Here is a 20716-nt window from a genome sequence, read left to right as displayed (position 1 = left end):
AGTACCATAAATAACTTACAATGACAAATGTTTAAACGTATTTAATATTGTGTCACTGATTGCACATTTTACAGTAATGCCACCTTAGTGCTATTAAAGAAACTATAATGTGAGAAGCTGGAGTGTTCCTCTGAATTCACTCTTAACAGTGCTTAATGTGAAGTATTCACACACAAAAAAATTACATTAAATACAAAAAAAACACAAAATGACTAATTCAAAAACATTCGTCGACTTCCTGTCCCACATACTTCCACAATTGAACAATAACTGTAGCTGTAGCGCTTGTGAAGACAGGCGTGTAGTTTATCCACATTGTGACAGGAAGGTTGACTCTCATTGCAATAGCCCACTCTTGCATTTCTCAGAAATATTGCACAACTGTTTGTTGTTGACTTCCCACCGTCCCATTTCTGATTGAGGTACATAGTTAAGTTAATGATTTCCATACAGAGACAAACACATGACTCTTTGTTTGTCCTTTTCTGTGTCCATCCTTGTTCAGTTACAGAGCTATTCACTCATCAGAGCTTTAAAAAACTGTTCTGTTGTTGGTGCTCAGAAATGGTCAATTCTCTCCTCTCTCTCCTCCTGTTGGTTCTCCATAATTTGTGAAGGTCTGCGGGCGTCTGTGGGGGCCTTTGTGGAGTTTGAGTCTGGGACCTGTTTTGTCTCATTGTCTTCATAGCTCATGTTATCGTAGATTTGTCTCATGCTGTTTTTCAGCTCCAGCTCCTGGTTGGCCTTTGCTTTCTCCTGCTGGAGCTGCAGCAACACTGCTTTATTCACACCAGGACCTGAGAAAACGAAACATCAAGATGTGAAAAAAATGTATCCTGTTTGAATATAAAGTAGTTCTTCAAACCTCTTTGTTGCACCAAGCAGCTATAGAGTACATACCAAAGTAGCTGAGCAGCACAGGGAGGAATACGAGTCCGTGAGCCATCCCCAAAAGTGTAATGACAAGGTTTAATCGGAAGAAGAAGATCTGAATGAGTTGTGCTTTGGCAAATGCCAGCACAAGGATGCCTGGCAGGTTGGTCATAGCAACACCAGCAAACACCTAACGAGTACAAAACAAATATATACATATATATTAAACAAATATAACACCTGTTTTTGTAGGTGTATATATTTATACAATCAACTGTGTGTGTCATTAAAAGTGAATTTGTATCATGCCGTGACCCCTTCAATCCACCAGGGGTCTGTGTTCTTTGTCCCGGTTGCTGTTTATCTTGCAGGATCTGGGTCGTCAGCTAATGAGCCACACCTGGGCCTGGTCTGGTTCTGGCTATAAAGACTCACCACCTTAACATGGAGTTCTCTCTCTTCCTTTGCTGCTGTTTGGTTTAGTGTCAGATTCACACATCCAAACGTGCTTATATTACTGATTACAGACTTCCATGGTTGTTTTAGTTATTGTTAGTTGACTAATTTGAACTCATCTGATTCCTCATATTTTTGTTGCAGTGTGGAGGTCTGTAATCAGTAATGTAAGCATGTTTGGATGTGTGAAAGTGTCTTAAGCAAACAAAACCTTTAAAAAAAGTGAGCAAAGAGAGAAAATGGACTCCATGTTAATGTGGTGAGTTTTTATAGCCAGAACCAAACCGGGCCCAGGTGTGGCTCATCAACTGACGACCCAGATCCTGCAGGACAAAGAGCTGCCAGGACAAAGACCACAGTGGGTCAGAGGGGTCTTCACAGTGAGGGATTAACAGTGTCCACTTTAAAGCTCACTTACCGCACTGCCCATGTTGGCTGTAGCCTCCTTAGCTCGCTCGACATGTGTGGGTTTAGTGCTGAGTGCAAAAGATCTTGTCATATGAGACACGAACTCCACAGAGATTCCCACCGCCTGCAAAGAAAGAGAATGTAAGGACCTGGTGAACAATAGCATCTTTCACTAGGTAGAACCCTGGTGAACCCTCATGCTTTTCAAACTCCAAACCTCCAATTTGTAACACAGGCTTTCTGTCATAAATCTGAAGTCTCCTAGCACAAGTCAAGATCACCCCGTCACCACGACATCATATTTTTTTTAAACTTTAAAAAGCTCCCTCTAGAGAGACTGGAGACATTGTACAACTATCCTCACTGGAGGAGTAGTGCCCCTCATGACAAATACAACAAGCTTAATTTGGACAATCGGTGGAGTGTCACAGACATGTTCTTACCGTGACCAGATTGATGAGGGCCACTGCGTTGTAATGAATGTCCCACAGTGTCATGACACCAACGGTATCCACTGTGATCATGATGATGGTGATCAGGTTGAGCAGACCAGAGCGCAGATCCAGACCCAGCAGCAGACAGCACACTACGAAGGTCGGCAGCAGACACAAGGAGATGTTGAAGAGTCCCTCTGGCACAATAGTCAGGTACTGCTCATAAAATACATTAGTCACCCTGGGAGAAGGAGGGAAGAAAAATATGAGTCAGAAATGACAGATTGCATACGTTTAATGACAAAAAAAACACCACGTAAATAATGAAAAGAGCCCACAGAGTTGTAGAAGCAATACTGGTTCTTGTAGAGGAGGGAAGATTAGATGGAGTGCTGGAAGTAAAAGTACATACGTGTAAGGAAATACTTCAAAGTCAGGTGAGGTGCCTGGTATTGCTCTCATGCCCATTGTGATGTTGTGGGCCAGCTCTCTGGCCTTCAGCAGTGCAGCAGTGAACTCCTGAGAGTTGGTTAAAGGTGTGTGGTAAGCCATGAACCGAGAGGCTAGGAACACGGGGAAGAACAGGTTCACTTACTGCTCCGCTTCCATTAAAAGATTAAAAGAGCTTTAGACTGCTTTAAGATGACTTACCTATAATTTCTCCACTCTGATCTTTCACCACAGCTTTGTCATAGGCTCCAAGACCACTGTTAAAAGGGTAGATAAGCAGTGAGAAGGTTGTTTTCATGTTCTATTGTTTTTCTGTATAATGTGCACATGTTCCACTCGCATACACACCCTTTGGGGCACTTCAGGTCAGGCCTGTTACCCAGAAAGTCAGGGAGGAAGCGGTTGAATTCTTCCATGTTGGGCCTGAGGACGCCATCTGAAGGAGTACTCATACACTTTAGGGGACAGCGGAAAGGAGCTGTTGAAACATGGAAACAGAGCAGGTGTTAATAAAAGAAGGGCAACATCTTTCATCATATCAGGTAATTCACAGTAAAGAATGTGTATTAATGTGTTGATTCTCACATTCGCTTGCTGGACAGAACTTTCCAGCATTTGGACCGAAGCCATACAGACGACAACATCTGGATCCAGGGTTCAGCCAATCAATGAAATCATCCACCCAGGAGTTAGCAGGAATAGCCAAGTAGGATCTACAGATCACATCGTCAGTGGGTTAAGGAAGGCAGGGATGTAAATGTCCGTATTTCAGAATAAGACAAGTTTTATTCTAAATCTTTCTTGTAACCAAATCCCACAAATAGAACAAAAACAACAGTGTGTTTGTCCGTCCATTTATACTTACTGAGACTGAGATGTAAATGATGTCTGTATAATAAAAATCAAGCAACAGTTGGCAGCTAGTTAGCTTAGTTCATCATCAAGACTGGAAACGGGGAGACGACTAGCTACACAGGAATGTTGTTGTCTTTTCATTTTGCTCTCCGCAAGAAAGCCAATAAGTGTATTTCCCAAAATCTGAACTATTCTTTTACCCTTTGACACTGACATTATTGAAGTTAACACCATTTTAGCTCATTTAAGCCAGCATTTGGAAACTGAACGTTAAATTGAATAGCCTATACATTCCTTATCCAGCTTTTTTATCCTTTTATCTTTCAATTTCATATGATATTAGAATTCTGGCGAATTCCCACTTGATGAGAAGAGCTTTACTGTTTGCCAGTAACAGTAAGTAACTGATAATGTTGCTAATGATAACTTAGCTCCATAATCGTTATCTCGAGGAATCAAACGGATAAATTATAATATAATATAACTATAAAAATCCCCTTCAAGTCATCTGTAGCTGATAAGATAACATACTAACAGTGTCACAGTGATCCCCAGGTAATATAATGATCTACTGTAAGTGTTGGGATGCATTCATGCATCATAAGTTATGTTTAGTGGAAACATACACATTATACTGCAGAATACAGGCATAAATGTAGTACTCCTACGAATCAGCCTGGTCATAACCACAACACAATGGTTTGAATAAAACACAACCAGTAATTTTAGGGGATTTCTTTGGGTGTTTGTTCTCTGGCACGATTAGTTAGAAGCACCCTTTATCTGCTCAGTGGCGTTCATGTAGCCAAGTTCATCATTAACTGATCTGATTGGCTGGTAGGTAAGAGGTTGCTACTATGTTATCAGCAGGTTCAAGGATCTGCGAAAAATACTAACGTGAAGGACAAAGAGAGAGAAACACTCTACACTGAGCTGAGCAGAGGAACTGGCTGACGTACTATAGAGTTTAGCTGAGCTGCCACATGTTAAGACCGTAATTAAAAAAAAGGGTGCTTGTCTAAAAGCTTATCGTTTCTCTTGTCCATATTAAGAAAATTAAGAAACTCACAATTCAGGGTGGTTGGTGGCGTACTGGATCTTCTGGGTGAGTGAGAACTGATCGCAGCCCACGCTGGAGCAGGTTGCATTCATGCCCGCCACAGTGTTGAAGTTGAAGCCCTTTTTTGTTACAAAATAAACAGGGACTCCAACTTCAAAGTATTTGTACAGATACTGGAAATAGTCCAGCATATAAGAGCCCTGCACCAAAAACAGAATAATCTTTGTAAGGTTACACTGAAACAGGAGTGTGTAGGCATTCATTTATATATATTTATGTAGCAGTGCTTACTGACCTGAGGCATAGCCAGCTCCTGATCCAAACCCACGGTCACATTAAACATGAGAAATATGGACCCACAGAGCATGAAGATGAAAACCATCATCTGAAGAGAGCACAGGGTAGAATGTCTTCAACAAATATCCAGTTAAAAGGCCTTGGTGCATGATAGGCAAATACATTTTTTAGGAGAGCATGAGTTTATGTTCAGTTTGCTAGGTTTTATGTCAATGCTAACTAATTAAAAGTGCAGTGTGTAGGATTTGGCGGCATCTATCGGTGAGGTAGGAAATCGCAACCAACTGAAACTTCTCTCGCGTCCCAAGCGTATCGGGGAACTACGATATCACGAAATGCGAATGGCCCTATCTAGTACCAGTGTTTGGTTTATTCGCTCTGGGCTTCTGAAGAAACATGGCGGCCGGCCCTGCGAAGACGACCCGCTCTGTTTGTAGATATAAACAGCTCGTCCTAAGGACGTTTTCTTTACTCTATAACATTGATTATATACTAAAGAAAACATATTTATTTGATTATATTCCATATCTGTCAATAGATGCCCCTAAATGTTACACACTGGAACTCTAAAGGTACACCAGAGGTAACAGGTTGAGACCGTTTTTCAAAGGATATTCTAATCTCATGTTATAGTTTAAGGGTTAGTAGCTTTACCACTATGATCCTGGTGTAACTGTGCAGTAGGACAGGGGCGTAGTATTTCCTCATGAAGGGCAGCAGGAAGCCCTCGTTTGACTTGTTGGAACGCTTGGTTGACACTGTTACACAGCAGAGCAGTTCACAGCGGTTGTTATCTTGACGCCGGGCGTCCAGGGACAGCAGCGCCACAAAAGCTGTCATCTGGAGTACGAAGTCCATGACCACGGCCAGAGCAGCGTACAGAGCAAAGGACTTCACTGCTGGCATGGTGGACAAGGCCCCTTGGGTAGCAGAACAGACACAGTTAGAGATTAACGCATCAAATTCAATGGTCCCTTCTTACACACTGTATGTGCACAGAATTGTATTGCTTTGCTCATGTAGTTTGTGCAAAAGTTCCTACCTAGAAAGAAGCAGATAGACTCGGAGAGACTGCACAGGAGCATGCTGGGAGCTACGTTTCCAAGGACGCGACCAATCTGCTCCTCTCTCTTCTCTCCGGGCCTCCGCGCATCTCTCTGCGGAAAGGGATCGAAGGGTAACGTCACTGAAAATGATATACTTCTCTTACAGAGTCAGCAGCACTGGACATCCATTGCGCACACAAGTATACACACCTGGTACTCCAGAACAAAGATGAAGATGTTGTCAGCTCCAACAGCGAGCACCAGGAAAGGCACGACCTGCAGAATGACCAGCGAGGAGGGGATGCCGATCCAGGAGTAGAAGCCCATAGAGGCCAGGACAGAACAGCCGACCACCAGTATCCCACCCAGACCCACCAGGAACTTGGAGTCCACCTATAGTAGGCAGAGATAATAATCCAGATGTACATTCAACTCGGTGAACCCTTTCTCTGTACCATATATGTTGCTGTATCATGTCATCTGTATTGTATAACTTCATTGTCGCCATAAAGATAAGCGCTATACAGCTCACCCAGCCATAATACTGCAGTCTCTCCCTATTATGTATGTGATAAGTACTGCTTTATCAGCTTTAGTAAAAGTGAAATATTGCATTATTACAAAAGATAGACTCTACGTTCTGAAATCTCACCAGTATGCGTTTCCATGAAGAGTACTCTCCTAGTGCCACAGAAATGTAAACAAAGATTACAGCATAGCTGATCATGAAGATGGGGATGTCCTCTGATGTTGTCCGATTAATCTCATCCTCCAGAGACCTCTGTGGACCGAGGGGGAAACCAGAGTCAGGAACAGAATTATGGGCTTAAAATAGAGATGGTAGAGAGGAGGAAAGAACTCAACATGCCCCTTAAAAAAGCTGTGACAGCAGAAAAATGCACAGTTTGTGAATGTTTTTGTTATGTGCCAGAGTCCATATTCTACTGCACCTCTGCCATGTATGCAAAGGTGAAGTTGGCCGCTGGGTTCTTCTGGTAGGCCTGGACAATTTTAAGAAACTCCGTCTCCCACTGCATTGCCACTTTGAACTTGGGGTTGTCACGAGCGTAGTTGTTGAGGGAGAAGGTCATGACGAAAGCCTCGGCATTGGTGTAGTCGTCATCTAGCAAAAGCAAGAAGAAGAATGTTCAAGTAAGCCGCCCTTTTTGTGTTTATTGTACGTTTCGTGTGTAGACGATAGTGCGGAAAGTTACTCACCCTCATAGCCTCCCACAGCCAGAAAGGAGAAGACGGGGGCTCCGTAATCAGCCATGCAGCTCATACGTAAGTCAGTGATGTCTTGGAAGGACAGGGGAGAGCTTGAGAAGCGATGGAAGAAGAAAGGGGAAAGTTGTGTTAAAGTTTCTGAGCAATCACAGACCGATCAGTGTTTTTCCTTTTTCATTTGAAAGTCTGTTTGATGAATCCTTACTTGAGGCAGTAGATTAAGTGGTCTCTCCAGTCCACCTCTTTGGTCACTCCCAGCTCTGTCATGTTCACCTTAGCGTTAATGTTGTCCAGGCTGTTCTGGAAGTACTGTGGCAAGCTGTTGACTGCACAGTCCGTCAGGTTGGGGTTGGATGGGTTCAGTGGTGCAAAACACACATCCTTCAGACTCGCTGTGCGGTTCAGATCCTCTGACCAGAACTCAATGTTCTAAAGAGGGCATAGAAGAGGCATCAATGTGTCAGAATCATACAGTGAACTGTGTCTTTGTGGTGATTATGTACAGGTGCTCTTTGGAGCCTTCAGGTGTCCTGTGCTTATTTAATCGTGTAAAGGATTCATTGCATGGGTTGAAGATGGTCTCAAAAAAGTATAAAATGCAGGTCTCCTTCAAATACAACCTAAGGCACACTAAGGTTTCTGGAAAATTAAAATACCTTTATTTTACATGGCAATATGAAGATAAAACGACGCTGTGACCGACATTGGTCTTCATCAGGGTTATTGGCAGCAGTAGCTTGCACACTGTTACACTAATCAGTAGAGTGGGAGGGTGGTTCTCTATCAATGTAGAAGTCTATTGTTCAAGAAAAATAAGTGATACATCATCAATAAAGAGGAGAAAAAAGGAGGAGACGAGAGAGAAAAGTAGGGAAGGGGAATGTGAAGGAAGTGAAGGAAAGAGAGAGGAGATGAGGGCAGGGTAAACCTAGATTAGAAACAATATAAGGTAACTATTAAGTCTTTGTGTACACATGGTGACTGTTGGATTCTGGTGTCTTTACCCGGATTTGTGTCTGGAGCTCCAGGAGCTCAATGATGAGATCTTTGGATAAAATCCCGCTGAAGTTCTGCTGTCCAAACAGCAAGGAGTCGTAAATGTGGCCTTTACTGCCCGGCGCTGTCAAGATCAGCTGGTTAGTCCTGAAGAAAGGGTCAAAGTGTGCGTCGTGGAAGTCTTTCTCCTGGCGGGCGCGGCTGTTTGGAGCAGACCACAGCTCGACTGGGTCAGTGGTGAGCTCAATGGACTTGAGGCCAGCAGAGAAAACGGCCACGACTACAGCCGACAGCAGGAGCACCTTGAATAAAGATAAAATATGAACATATTAATACCATCTGGCCGACAACCTTTTTTAGACAGCAAAAGTTACACAGTATTTAACCTTTCAAGTAAATCAACAAAGCAGATGTCTGTTTCAATGCCTGATATTATGTGTTCTACGTTTGCTGGTTAAAAGTACTTTGGTGAAACTAACCGTGAGAGGATAAGTGGCCATGAGGGTTCCCCAATGACGAAACTCTAAGCTTAGGAAAGCTTGAGCAGCCATGCTGTTCCTGTCGGCACAAGACACCTCTGACGGATCAATGACTTGCTGAGTCACATCATTACTGTTCTGGTCTTTGCCTTTTCCCTTTCCTTTCTCTTCGTCCTTTTTTTTCTGAGACCTCACCAAGTAAGACACAGAGAGGTAGAAAAGGAAGGCAAACAACAGGAGACAGAGCAAGATGATAGAAATCACGAGGAATCCGTCTGTCCCCAACAGTCTGAAGGGGCCGGGCGGCACTGGAGGAGGTGGCATCCTCGGGCACGACTCTTGGCAGTCCTGGCAGGAGCAGCTCTGACCTCCGGATGATGTGATCTCGTTACACTTCAGAGCACGTCCATTGTAGGGAATCACACCCTTGGGTAGTCCCTCAGTGTCTCCCTCTTGTATCAGTTGGAAGTCGATGTCCAGTGGAGCCAGGCCGTTACTGGAATCTCCCTGGAAGTCATACCAGCGTTGGGGGTTGCACAGCTTGGCACCATACCGACCACACATGGTGGCGATGGCGAAGCCTCCTGTGGCGGGGATCCTGACATTTTTGCACGACTGGAAGGAGCCGTCTGCGAAGGCGGTGCTTAGGAACGCCTGGTAACCCGTCACGACCTCCTTCGTCTTGTTATTGCCAGTGTTAGTGACGTTCATCACCTTTAAGACTTTTACTATCTGGCTCTGGTCGGGGCTGCAGGTGTTGATGCAATGCAGGTGGGCAAAGTTCTCAGCACAGGATGGGCAGCGGACCAGCACTGCCTTGGACAGGGTCAGACTCATTTCCAGGGACGACAGCTGTTTAATGGAGCAGCAGGCGTAAGTGTTGCTCTCTCCATGGTCCAAGATGGGGCACACCTGCAGCGAGAACAGGAGCGGTTTAATAAACTGACAGACTCAAACACACTTTGAAAATGATTTTATAAGAATAGACAAAAAAGACTTAAGAATAAACCTACTCTACCAGGCTTTATTCAATCCTGTTCTTCACTAAAACGCTAAGCAGGATCTACAGACCTGTTTGAGCTTCCTGTAGTGTTGCCCTGTGAGGGCTCGGGCACGGCTGTAGTCTAAACAGGGGACAATAGGAGGGAGTAGAGATCCTCCTACTGACGGGTTACGACCACACTCCTCATAGAAGGCGCAGTAGCCCGGCTCATGTTGGGCCTCTGACAGCGCCTGCACAGAAGAAGGATTTATCAAAGAAGGGGAAATCACATTGTGCTGTATGTAATCGAAGAAGAAGGCACACTCGTGACAATTCAAGACACCTCAACTCTTTACATGTTGTATCATCATTCTGAAGTTATATCACGTACAATCTTTGGGCACTACTTTGCAAGAATCTCCATGTTTTTAAAAAGAAACACTGTCGTCAACATAAATACAATAACCATAAATAAAAAGTTAAGCGACTCATGACTTTAGGGGCTTACTGTGTGCTGCCATGGCAGCTTCTTAATGCCATTTTGCAAGACAAATAAAACGGAAAATATTCAAGTATGTTCAAGTTCAAATATGTTAAGTATGTTAAACGTTATTACACCCACAATGCACATCTGTGGCCACAGGAGAAGATAACATCATCCAAAAATCTATCACAAATTGATAATTTATTTTCGTTTCATTTGTCATTTTAATGAATACCGACATGTATTCCTCTACTTTTCAATCCCGAACCCAGATCATTCCCTAGTTAAGACCTATTAAATGTTAACGCTGGAGTATGAAAACAAAGTAATGTGAAGTTATTATGCTGTTGACTGAAACAAGTGTACAGTGTTGAGAATACAGTTACAGGTTCCATAAGAAAAATGACCGGACCAACTTACCACACAAGACAGAAAGGTGATCAGGGCTGCGACACAGAACATGATTCCAGATTTTCTTCAGCACTGGAAGAGTCAGGCTCCACAAGTCCAGTATGTAATTGAGTGTATATAAATCACTTCTGCCCTGTTGGACGATACATCAGACAAAGTAAGACAGTGAGAGACAGTCTCTCCTATCGTCTGTCCGCCCGTCCAACAGTGTTAGGATCGGGGAAGGAGAAACATCATGACATGTACAGGGTCATCAGTCCTGTGATGTCACACCTTTCTTATCTGGTGTGATGCGGCGGCTGGCCAATCACAGCTATGGATGTCTAAATTCCTGTCTGATAATTAACAAGGGGGACATTTCGATAGGGTTGCTTAGGAGATCCGAAGCAGCAGTGAGAAGCTACAGGAGAATCTGACATAACAACCGCACCCAGTTCTTCACTTCACATACGTTTACTAACGCCACTTTTGGTCCATTGAAGACACATACACACTTTTGGTTGACCTAAAAAAGATCTGTTCACTGAATGTGACCTTTAGACCATCATCTAAGTGACACTGGTGCGTGCAGGCTGTCTGATCTGTAATGTACGGAGAGAGGACCATATCTGCTGATGTCCCAATAAGACGTTTTTTAATCACTTTTTGTATAAAACATCTTACAATAAACTAAGTGACATGAGCAGGCTTTAATTCTAAGTGAACCTGATTAATCGCGTCCTTGATCACATCCCACAATATCTGATCAACTTTTGAATTGTGTTGTTAACACATGTCAAGGACATGGCTGAGATAAGACTTTCAACCAAGACTCCACGATCATGTCGCAGGTGCATCAGAGCTATCAGGGTGAAGGTGCATAAGCGTTTCAATTTGTGATAAACAGAGATGGTAAAAAAGACAAGAAGAAATGGGGCAGATATGGTGATGTGTTTTGTTCTGTCTTATGCTGATAAGTCACGACAACACATCGAACCAAAAACTGCCCACTAATCAAATCACAAATGTAAAATCATGTGATTTATCAGCATTATTAATCAAATGAGTGGCTGTGCAGCGCTGAAATTATTGTGAATTTATTACTTTGAAAAAGTACTTTATATTATACTATACAGTGTTTTACCTCTGTGAATAAATCAATTTGTATTGTTATTTGTTGATCTATTTATCATTTTATTCCCACTGTCTTATTATCATGCTTGAATAACCCTGAGAGGTACTGGCACCCATTCTTTATGAGTGCCTATCTCCACATTTGCAAGGGACTCTGCCCATTCATAAAATTGTTTTACAAAATTCAATAATCAACTTCCTGATAAATCCCGAAATCCAGTGCGGAGGCTAGATTTGAATGTGTGCTGCTGCATTTTGGGCCTCAGCGTAAACAGTAAGGTCTTGATTACAAAGCCTACATATACTGTATAGGTTTTAAATGTACAAAAATAAGTTTTATGAAGAATAATTAAATATTCAAGAACAGCGTCAACAGATGTATTATATAAGAAAGGTTTGCATACAACATACATGTTTTGTTGGTAATAAACCTTTTTTAATTGAGCACCATAATACCAAGCAATTAAGAGTCACTAACCAGTTGTTCCTTTGAAGAGAGGAAACAAAACAAAAACATTTAAGGGAATAAAATAAAAAATAAAATACAACACAAAGATTATCATCAACAATCTCAACAAAAACGCAACATGTTTTAGATACCTTTTGAAGGTAGAATTTATTCTATACCTTGATGTTTACCTTGATAATGTTACATTTCTGTTGAGGCTGTCAAAGAAATATTGAAGCTACCGTCACTTGTATTGTTCTGTTGTTGTGATGGTGTATCTGATTGCATTGTATTATACCATTTTTCTATTGTTGTTCCCATTGTCCCAAATACATTAATAAAGGATTACAAACATGGAAGTTCCTACACAAGTACTTATTAATTCATTTTTTGGGAAAACATTATACTTTTGTTGCACTATATTCATCTTATCACTAAAATTGCATAGAATAAGTTTTTACATGGAAAGCACATGATCACGTTCATAAAACATGATACAGTTGTTCATTTAAACCAACACCAGCCACATTACAGTACATATTACATTTTTATTTAGTTTGTTGTTTTGGTTGTTTCTGTGTGTGTGTGTGTGTGTGTGTGTGTTTTAACACTGAAATGGAAAATTACTACTTTACTCAATAACAACTTTTATATTTAATATATGTTAGTGCTGATAATACATATATTCTACTTTCATCAAAATGCAGATTTGTATGCATTAATTGTACAAGTGACAGAAACAAGTGCATTAAATGTTCTGTGCACTGACACTGTTTAACCTTTTCCCTCGGTGCATATGGGTGTAACATGTCCTTCTGTGGTGCAAATGAAAAGGATTCAGACATAACAACTGATATTATGTATTAGTATGTATTATGTAAATGCTGTTTGAAGCTTAAACACTTACTATTGTACTGCATGGTGTGATACTTATTATAGTCTGAAATCTATTGCATTTATATAATCATGAAGGGTTTCAATTATTATGCAAATGTACATGTATAATTATGTACTGCATATACAGAATGTTAAATATAAGGAATAATTGGTGACAAAGATCCACGGAATCACGGTGCTTTTCTTTTTCTGATGTTTCTCTTTCTTTTCATGATCGAAGTGAAAAAGAACAATCGTACAGAGGGAGCTGTAGAACATCTCTTGCCAGCTATCCTCCGAGGTACAGGGGGTCAAAAAAGGACTTCTCTTGACTATGTTTTCCCGGAGAGCTTGCTGATCTCACATCCAGATAATGCACACGTTCCCCTCTTTATGATCGAGTCCTTATCAATAACCATTTATTGATCTCTTATTGTGCGGGCAGGACGGTCTTGACTTGTTGGACTCCGATACAGGTGAAGGGCAGTTTCTTCAGAAAGGTCTTTGCTATCAGCTGACAACTGTCTGAGAAGATATAAAACCTTTGCGTGATGGAGATTAAGACAATGCACCAGCTACCTCTATCTTTTAGAATTAAATTCAAACTTCTTGTACTAGATTATAAAGCTTTAAACAACCTAATCCTCCGAGATTTTACTTCATTTTATGTTCAATCTGAATGACTATGCTCCTCCACCACTGTTTGTTTAAATGTTATATATATGTGTTATAAAGAGACAATCTCCCTCTGAATTTTTAAAGGAAAATAAAGGCCCATCTTTTTAATATGGCTTTTCATTTAGGGCATTAGTTTTTAGTCCTTAATTATTGTTTTTTACAGAATATTGTTTTATCGCAGGTAATTATTTTTACTTTAAGTGATTGATGTTTAGCATTTTATTGTTTCATTGTTGTAGATTTTAGTCTTTTTTCATTTTTGGGCTGCATGTTTGTTTGAAGGTGCTATATAAAAAAATAAAGTTCAGTTTTAATTATCTTCAATTATCTGCAATTTCCATCATCTAACAGCTGGATGTTTTGACACTTAAAGACGTTTAGCAGGAGACTCTAAGCTACTTGATTTGATTCTCTAACTAACCACTGTCACTTCCCTGACTTTAACTTTTAGCATTGATGTTTGGTTTGTACCGAGCAGTTGCTCAACCAGAGCGACACAGTTTAATGATATAACCGGGCTCCTTTCACTGCACTGGTCTGGCACATGCACGCTGCAACTGTTTGTCTATTATGCAAGTTCAGTCAACTACCATTAACACAGCATTTGTTTACAAACCAGACTTCCTCTGCATGCTGTTTGGGTTTCATCTTGACACGTCACTCGATGAGTTTCTTCATGAAACTCAAACACTAGAGCAGGATGTGCACAACACGCTGCTGACCTGGCACGAATCGGTACTGAGATCAGCACTAGGAGCAAGCTGAAACAGTATTTGAAAACTTTAAATACTTGTGTTTTTCACTACGGAGATCGATGAACTTTGACCTTAAAACTGAGTCGATCACAGGGCTGTAAATGAAAAGCTTATCGTTTGAATGCTTAATTGACATCACCTGTACATTTCCTGGTGTGGTGAGCCACATCCATCCCATTTATTAAGCCGGAAAAATGTGCATCTGAATCACACCCTCCTCCTACTGCCAATTTAAAATAGACTCACCTTCCTTCTGTCTGAAGTCAGTGGGTTGGGACATTTTAGGGCACTCACATATACTGTTGTCACTGTGCAGGTACGCAGGTGTTATTGCCCTGAGTGTCACACATTGTGTGGGCACGAGTGTTTGGACTGTGCTTTATTCTTCAGTCAGTGATTAGCAACTCTCTAAGCTTCCTCCTTGGCTAGAGGGTCGATGAGTCACAAAACGTCTAGTTTGGTAGGTGGAGGATTTCCCGGAGAGTCAACAATCAATATAACTCTGTGAGCATCACATGCCTTTATAACAGCACACACTTTATGATGCCGTAGCAGGAAAAGCCCTGTTTCAACTTCAGGTCCCAGGAAGCCATAATGGGTGGCACACCTTAATGTGGGCCAAATATAATTCACTTAAACTGACCAACTACATTAGCTACAGCTGTGTTGAAAAAAACAGTTTGTACTGCTCAACCTTTACTTTACGCATCATATTACGCCTGACTCAATGGAGTTGGATGGTATTGATTATATGCTGCCTTGGAATTGTGTTTCAGGCCATTGATTCATCAATGCTCCTTAAATCAATACTCTAATCAATGCCAGAAACCCAGCCGACAGCTGTGACTATATGCAGTATGAATGAGCCCTACGTGTACATTACAGACATGTAGACGAACGGTGTTTGATGGTGACACATTAGGCTTCACGCTGCTTTTGAAAGACATAGAGAAATCTTTAATGTCGAAACAAAGGTCTTAGGGAATCATGAATTTATTCCACATTAGTCAACATTTTCTATCCCTATGAAAAATACACTAAAGGTGAAAAGATAAAGTAAAATACATGGCTCATTTAGAGAGTTATGACATTTTAGTACTAAAAACACAACTCAAGGTACAAATAAAAAGGTACATAAAAAAGAAAATACATGCAACAGTTTTTGAAAAAAGTAACACTCACTACCTGAATTTTAAAATGCAGTGAGTGAAAAGGGAGAAAAATAGAGACATGTGACTCAAAATCTGCGCTGCTTGTTAGGTCCATAGTCTCCGGGCCCAGGGAGGCCTCTGGGGAAGCCAGCCTGGCCTCCTCCGGGCATGTTGTTGTTTCCCGGCCCCGGCATCAGTGGAGCATTCTCAGCGGCCATGCCGGGAGTACCTGCAGGACCAGCATTGCCGCCCAGCGAGTTTCTGTTCATCCCGTGATTGCCCATGTGCATCCTCATGTCTTGCTCCCTATTCTCAGAGAAGTTGCCCCTGAAGCCCTCCTGCTGCCTCTTCAGCATCTCCTCACTGCGCATCCTCATCTCCTCATCTCTCCTCCGGCGTTCCTCCTCCTGCCGGATCTCAGCCTGTTTCCTCTTCTGCATCTCCTGGTTGTGTTGCTCCTCCATCCGCCGCAGCTCCTCCTGCCGCCTCAGCAGGTCCTGTCTCATCAGCATCACTTGGTGCTCGTGTCTGGCGGCCTCCATCTCAGCCTCCAGCTTCTCCTGAGCCTCCTTCATGTTGCGGTCCACCATGTCATACTGCTGCTTCTCCATCTCCATCAGGGCCTTCCAACGCATGGCGTACTCAAACTCGAAGGAGCCCGCCTGGGCAAATCGTGGCGGCTGCTCACGCTCTTTGTGATACTGCTGGTTTTTGTTTATGATTTTTTCTGACAGTCCCTCCTCTTCGTCGAGCTGCTCCATCGGTTCTACTGTGATAGGTCGAGGAAACGCTGTGAGAACATAGGCACCATCACTGCACTTATCCAGAGCCTTTCTTGCAGCTGGCTTCGAGGTGTACTCCACTATTCCCTTCCCCGTGGGCCTCCCTCTGTCATCCACTATGACCACGGCTCTTTCTATCTGACCAAAGGAACCGAAGGCCTCCTCCAGCAGCTCGTTGGACACAAAATCAGGCAGATTTTTCACAGTTAAAGCAGCACCGTGTGTTGCAAACCTCACCCGTATGGGCCTCCCTCTGAACGGAGCATCATCCAGCTCGGCTCTGGCTATCTCTGCTATGATCCTGGTCTCCAGGCGGATGAAGCCGAAACCTCTTTCCTTGTTGATAAAGATTTCACTTGCCTTGCCATACTTGTTGAACAGCTTCTCGAGATCCTCCTCGGTAACTCCGGTTGGTAAGTTTCCAACAAACAGCCTGCTGCGCTGGGTGAAGGTTTTCTCACCGGGCTTTCTGAAGCTATGCAGATCCAGGGTTAAGGCCTCGTTGGGGTTGGTCGGACCGCGATGCTCCGGCTGCTGGCCGTTGGCATTTATTCCTCCGGGCCTTTTCTGGTCTCCCTGGCGGTAGGACCCGTGGTTCTGCTGTGGGCCTCTGTTTCCTTGCATTTTGTAGAAAAGATTTATAACCCGAGTCGACGAATCGCTCGACAAAAACACGTAAACTCTTAGCAGATACTGGCGCACAAAGGGCTGCGAAAATGGCGACGCTGCGTGCTGCCGCGACGTTATTGTGACCTCATTGTGATGCGACTCATGCACATAAATGTGTGACGTATCTCTGTGCGACGGTCAGAGAAACTAAAATCTGACCGGTGTCGGCTTTTGTCAAATCTTACATTATACAACGTTCAGTGTGTGTAACCCTGCTTATTCTAAGGTTCATGTATTCAATGTTCGTTAAGTTTTCTGGTACATTAGTTAGTTTTTGACTGTTTTTTGTTGCTGTGCACAGTTTCTCGCGAGAACACACGTTCACGTTGAGCGGGTGATTTCGCGGGAATTGTTTTGTTCGCTCGCTGACAGGGAAAACAACAACCAGTGATATCTAAAAATATAACTTAATAGCTGATGTAAAACGGCAAACAGCTAAAGCGTGACTTTCCATCTATTACGGTAAGATTGTTAAATCTGTTGCAGCAGCGATATTTTCAAAACAGTCGCCATGTTTTGGACGAGCTTAGACGGCATAACGTTAACGTTAACTCTTTAGGTTCAGCTAAAATAAAACCATTGACCTGCAAGCCTGTCAACCCCACTGTATAAACATGCACAGCACACATTAAGTGTGCTAATTTCTCCTGTGCTTCCTCTTCAGGACAGTCATGTTTTCCGACATAAGCGCGCAGAAGGAGGCTTCCTCTCTGCTCTGCCGCCCTGCCTCCGAGGACCAGGGGCCGGTGTTTGAGAGGACGTCGCTGGCCTACAGTCCATGCTCCGAGCGCTACACAGTCGGGGAGCGGAGCTTCAGTCGCCAGTATGCTCACATTTACGCAGCACGACTCATGCAGATGAGGCCCTTGCTCTCAGAGAGAGCCCAGCAGAAGTGGGGTAAGCTCAGGCCAGTCTACATCTGGGAACTCCTAAAGCATCTGAAATGTACTTTCTAATCTGTTTGTCTCTTTCTGTTTCTGACAGGACCAGATGTGCTCATCAGGAAGCTGTGTGATCTTGAGACAGGGGAGCAGTGTTGCATTGTGGGAACGTTGTTCAAGCGTATGGAATTGCAGCCATCTATTCTGAAAGAGATCAGCGAGGAGGTCAGGTTAATTCTAAAGCTGACCTTCTACACCCCAGACAACCTGGCAGGTGTCATGGATAACGTCTCTTTGTTTTTCCCCTCTCCTTTAGCACAACCTGCTGCCTCAGCCTGCACGAGCCAAATACATCAGTGAAACAGATGAGCTGATTCTGGAGGATGAGCTACAGAGGATCAAACTGGAGGGCCAAATTGACAGAGACAAGTGTGTCACAGGTGAGGATGTTTCTTGAGGGTCAAGGCAGGTGAAGAAGGATGTCACTATCGCATCACTAAAGGATTACATCACTCAAATACAGCCACGGTCTCTTGTATGTCATGCTGCCTCTTCTGTTTCTCTTTCAGGGAGTGTTATTGCAATATATGGAGCCGAGAAGAATGATGGCAAGTTCACAGTCGAGGACTTTTGCATGGCTGATCTTCCGCCGCAGACACCAAGACCTGCGCTCAGCTCTGACAGGTAAACACACACACACACACACACACACACACACACACAGCCTTCGGTGATCATTTATTCTGATGCCGTTGTCTGTCCCCATCCAGGTTTGTGCTCCTGGTCTCAGGACTTGGTCTCGGCAGTAGTCAAGCTGACAGCATGCTGGGGCTACAGTTGCTGGTTGACATGATTACTGGTCAGCTTGGTGACCAGCGGGAGCAGAGTGGGGCAGCAACAATTTCCCGGGTCCTACTGGCTGGAAACCTCCTGAGCCAAAGCACCCAGGACAAGGACGCATCAACGAAGGTAACTGGAACTGGTTTAATAACCTTGTTACACATTTTTTGTATTAGTTTTTCTCTTTTAGAAAAGAAGCAAACATAAACTGGCTCACTTAAAAACAGCTGTTTTATCCTCTCTGTGTGCCAAGCCCAAGTACCTCACCAAGAAGACTCAGGCTGGCAGCGTGGAGGCCATCCGTCTGCTGGATGAGCTGCTGTGTCAGCTGGTGGTGAGTCTGCTTTCCCCTTTATGCACACACACATACATATATATTTAAATTTTGTGCAATATGATAATGCACTGTATACTGTATAAGTTGATGCGTATTTGCATACCCTCAGAGATTTTGCCATATTGTTTACACTGTTTGCTATCTCTTCAATATCTGTGGTTGTATTATTCCTGTTCTCAATTAGTCAATCCTTAAACAGTGTCTTAATTGATTTTCCAACGAGTGATGTTTCACGATTTATCTGCTGGAATAAGACAAGTTACATCTGAAAGAGTTGATTAAATGATAAATCGATAAAAGGAACTTTAATTGAGAACAATTATGATAATTCATAGATTATTTAAGTGCCAAAGTGCTGGTTCTCAAGTGTGAGTATTCCCTGTTTTCTGTCTTTTATCAGTGAAATACCTTTTTAGATTTAGGACTGCTGGACAAAAGAAACAATTTAGAGACATCACTTGACTCTGGAAAATTGTTATTTATTATTTTCTGATATTTCATAGATTATAGGATTGACTGAATAATAGTTAGCTGCAGCAGCCCCAAAATGCATATGTGTTTAAATAAATGAAGTTTCTAGGTCATAAACATTAGCGATAACTGATGCCTGTGACTAAAGATGGCTCGACACAAGTGTAAAGAAAATCTTCATGAACTAAAAAAAATAATACAGATATGTGTGTCTCTGCCTCCTGTCGTTCCAGGCCTCAGTTCCAGTGGATGTAATGCCCGGCCACCACGACCCCACCAACTTCACCCTCCCTCAGCAGCCTCTCCACCGCTGCATGTTCCCCTTGTCCTCCGTGTACCCCACACTACAGTTGGTCTCTAATCCACACCAAGCTAAGATTGATGGAGTGAGGTAAGCACTATCAAACACAGTCACTATCCTCCATCTTGCATTTAGCTTTGAATCCCAAAGTTAGCGTTTGGATATTTGAGACTTTGTGTGTGTGTGTCTTCCAAAAAGGTTCCTGGGCACATCAGGCCAGAACGTCTGTGACATTCAGAGGTACAGCAGCATGGACAATCACCTGGAAATCCTGGAGGATACGCTACGACTCAGACACCTGGCCCCTACTGCACCGGATACTCTGGGTTAGTCGGACCAGTTGATGCAGAATAAAACACAAACCTTCTGGCTGATCGGTTTTAAGTATTCACACTGTTTACTTTACATTTTGTGTCAGGTTGTTACCCGTTTTACCAAAAAGACCCTTTCATCTTGGAGGAGTGTCCCGACGTTTACTTCAGTGGCAACGCCCCAACCTTTGAGTCCAAGCTCATCAAAGGTCAGTGTGTGTTATGTTGATGTACACATAAGAAACCTGATGGACAATGGTCTTTCTTTAGACTCTAAACAGATATTATTTTCAGCTCTATTATTGCATATTAACGGTTTTCCTTCTTACTAATGTGCTACTATATTTCTTCTTCTCTTCCTGCCAGGTCCTGATGGCCAGGAAGTCCTTTTGGTTACTATTCCACACTTCAGCAGCACCCAAACGGCATGCCTGGTCAATTTACGCACTCTTGCGTGTGAGCCAGTCAGCTTCTCGGCCTTCTCCGCTGACGACGATGAGGAAAGTGAGATGAATGTCAGCCACTGAGGATCCATATCCACATGCAGGAAAACGTGCTGTCACTTCTTGGACACTGTTGACGAATATTAAGACTGATTTCACCTGAGCCACAGAGGAGTCACAACAACATTGGGCCAAGACTGCT

General features: G+C 42.9%; 3 protein-coding genes across 3 annotated transcripts; 1 reads left to right on the top strand and 2 right to left on the bottom strand.

Annotated features, from left to right (window-relative positions):
- Window positions 1-26: 26 nt before the first annotated feature.
- Window positions 27-10665, bottom strand: npc1l1 (NPC1-like 1). Its single transcript, XM_079161292.1, has 21 exons — window positions 10468-10665; window positions 9653-9814; window positions 8582-9493; window positions 8111-8404; window positions 7312-7535; window positions 7098-7198; window positions 6830-7002; window positions 6532-6660; window positions 6090-6272; window positions 5876-5990; window positions 5488-5753; window positions 4832-4921; window positions 4546-4736; window positions 3207-3334; window positions 2970-3099; window positions 2823-2878; window positions 2584-2734; window positions 2181-2412; window positions 1748-1861; window positions 901-1063; window positions 27-797 (listed from the first exon to the last, which is right to left on the bottom strand). The coding sequence occupies exons 1-21, from the start codon at window positions 10507-10509 to the stop codon at window positions 559-561; spliced, it is 4095 nt and encodes a 1364-aa protein (XP_079017418.1). The 5' UTR covers window positions 10510-10665; the 3' UTR covers window positions 27-558.
- Window positions 10666-15272: 4607 nt separating this feature from the next.
- Window positions 15273-16985, bottom strand: nono (non-POU domain containing, octamer-binding). The gene has a single exon (XM_079162070.1). It carries the CDS (start codon window positions 16883-16885, stop codon window positions 15566-15568), a length of 1320 nt encoding a protein of 439 aa, XP_079018196.1. The 5' UTR covers window positions 16886-16985; the 3' UTR covers window positions 15273-15565.
- Window positions 16986-17262: 277 nt separating this feature from the next.
- pold2 (polymerase (DNA directed), delta 2, regulatory subunit) lies at window positions 17263-20710 on the top strand. Its single transcript, XM_079161007.1, has 11 exons — window positions 17263-17392; window positions 17595-17827; window positions 17915-18036; window positions 18128-18251; window positions 18381-18495; window positions 18582-18780; window positions 18905-18985; window positions 19693-19850; window positions 19959-20086; window positions 20179-20280; window positions 20438-20710. Exons 2-11 carry the CDS (start codon window positions 17602-17604, stop codon window positions 20596-20598), a joined length of 1416 nt encoding a protein of 471 aa, XP_079017133.1. The 5' UTR covers window positions 17263-17392; window positions 17595-17601; the 3' UTR covers window positions 20599-20710.
- Window positions 20711-20716: the final 6 nt, after the last annotated feature.

This window comes from Pholis gunnellus, assembly GCF_910591455.1.
Source record: "Pholis gunnellus genome assembly, chromosome: 6".
Lineage (NCBI taxonomy): Eukaryota > Metazoa > Chordata > Actinopteri > Perciformes > Pholidae > Pholis > Pholis gunnellus.
Note: the sequence above shows the minus strand (reverse complement) of the source record. Positions and strands in the feature narration are given on the sequence as shown.

Excerpts from the sequence above, each read along its gene's own strand:
- npc1l1 (XM_079161292.1), bottom strand. The coding sequence starts at position 10,509 with ATGTTCTGTGTCGCAGCCCTGATCACCTTTCTGTCTTGTGTG. Across the intron at positions 9,815-10,467 it reads TCACCTTTCTGTCTTGTGTG|GCGCTGTCAGAGGCCCAACA; the intron begins GTAAGTTGGTCC and ends TCTTCTGTGCAG. Across the intron at positions 2,413-2,583 it reads TTTGAAGTATTTCCTTACAC|GGTGACTAATGTATTTTATG; the intron begins GTATGTACTTTT and ends TCCTTCTCCCAG.
- pold2 (XM_079161007.1), top strand. The coding sequence starts at position 17,602 with ATGTTTTCCGACATAAGCGCGCAGAAGGAGGCTTCCTCTCTGCTCTGC. Across the intron at positions 18,252-18,380 it reads CAGAGACAAGTGTGTCACAG|GGAGTGTTATTGCAATATAT; the intron begins GTGAGGATGTTT and ends TTTCTCTTTCAG. Across the intron at positions 18,986-19,692 it reads AGCTGCTGTGTCAGCTGGTG|GCCTCAGTTCCAGTGGATGT; the intron begins GTGAGTCTGCTT and ends CTGTCGTTCCAG.
- nono (XM_079162070.1), bottom strand. The coding sequence starts at position 16,885 with ATGCAAGGAAACAGAGGCCCACAGCAGAACCACGGGTCCTACCGCCAG.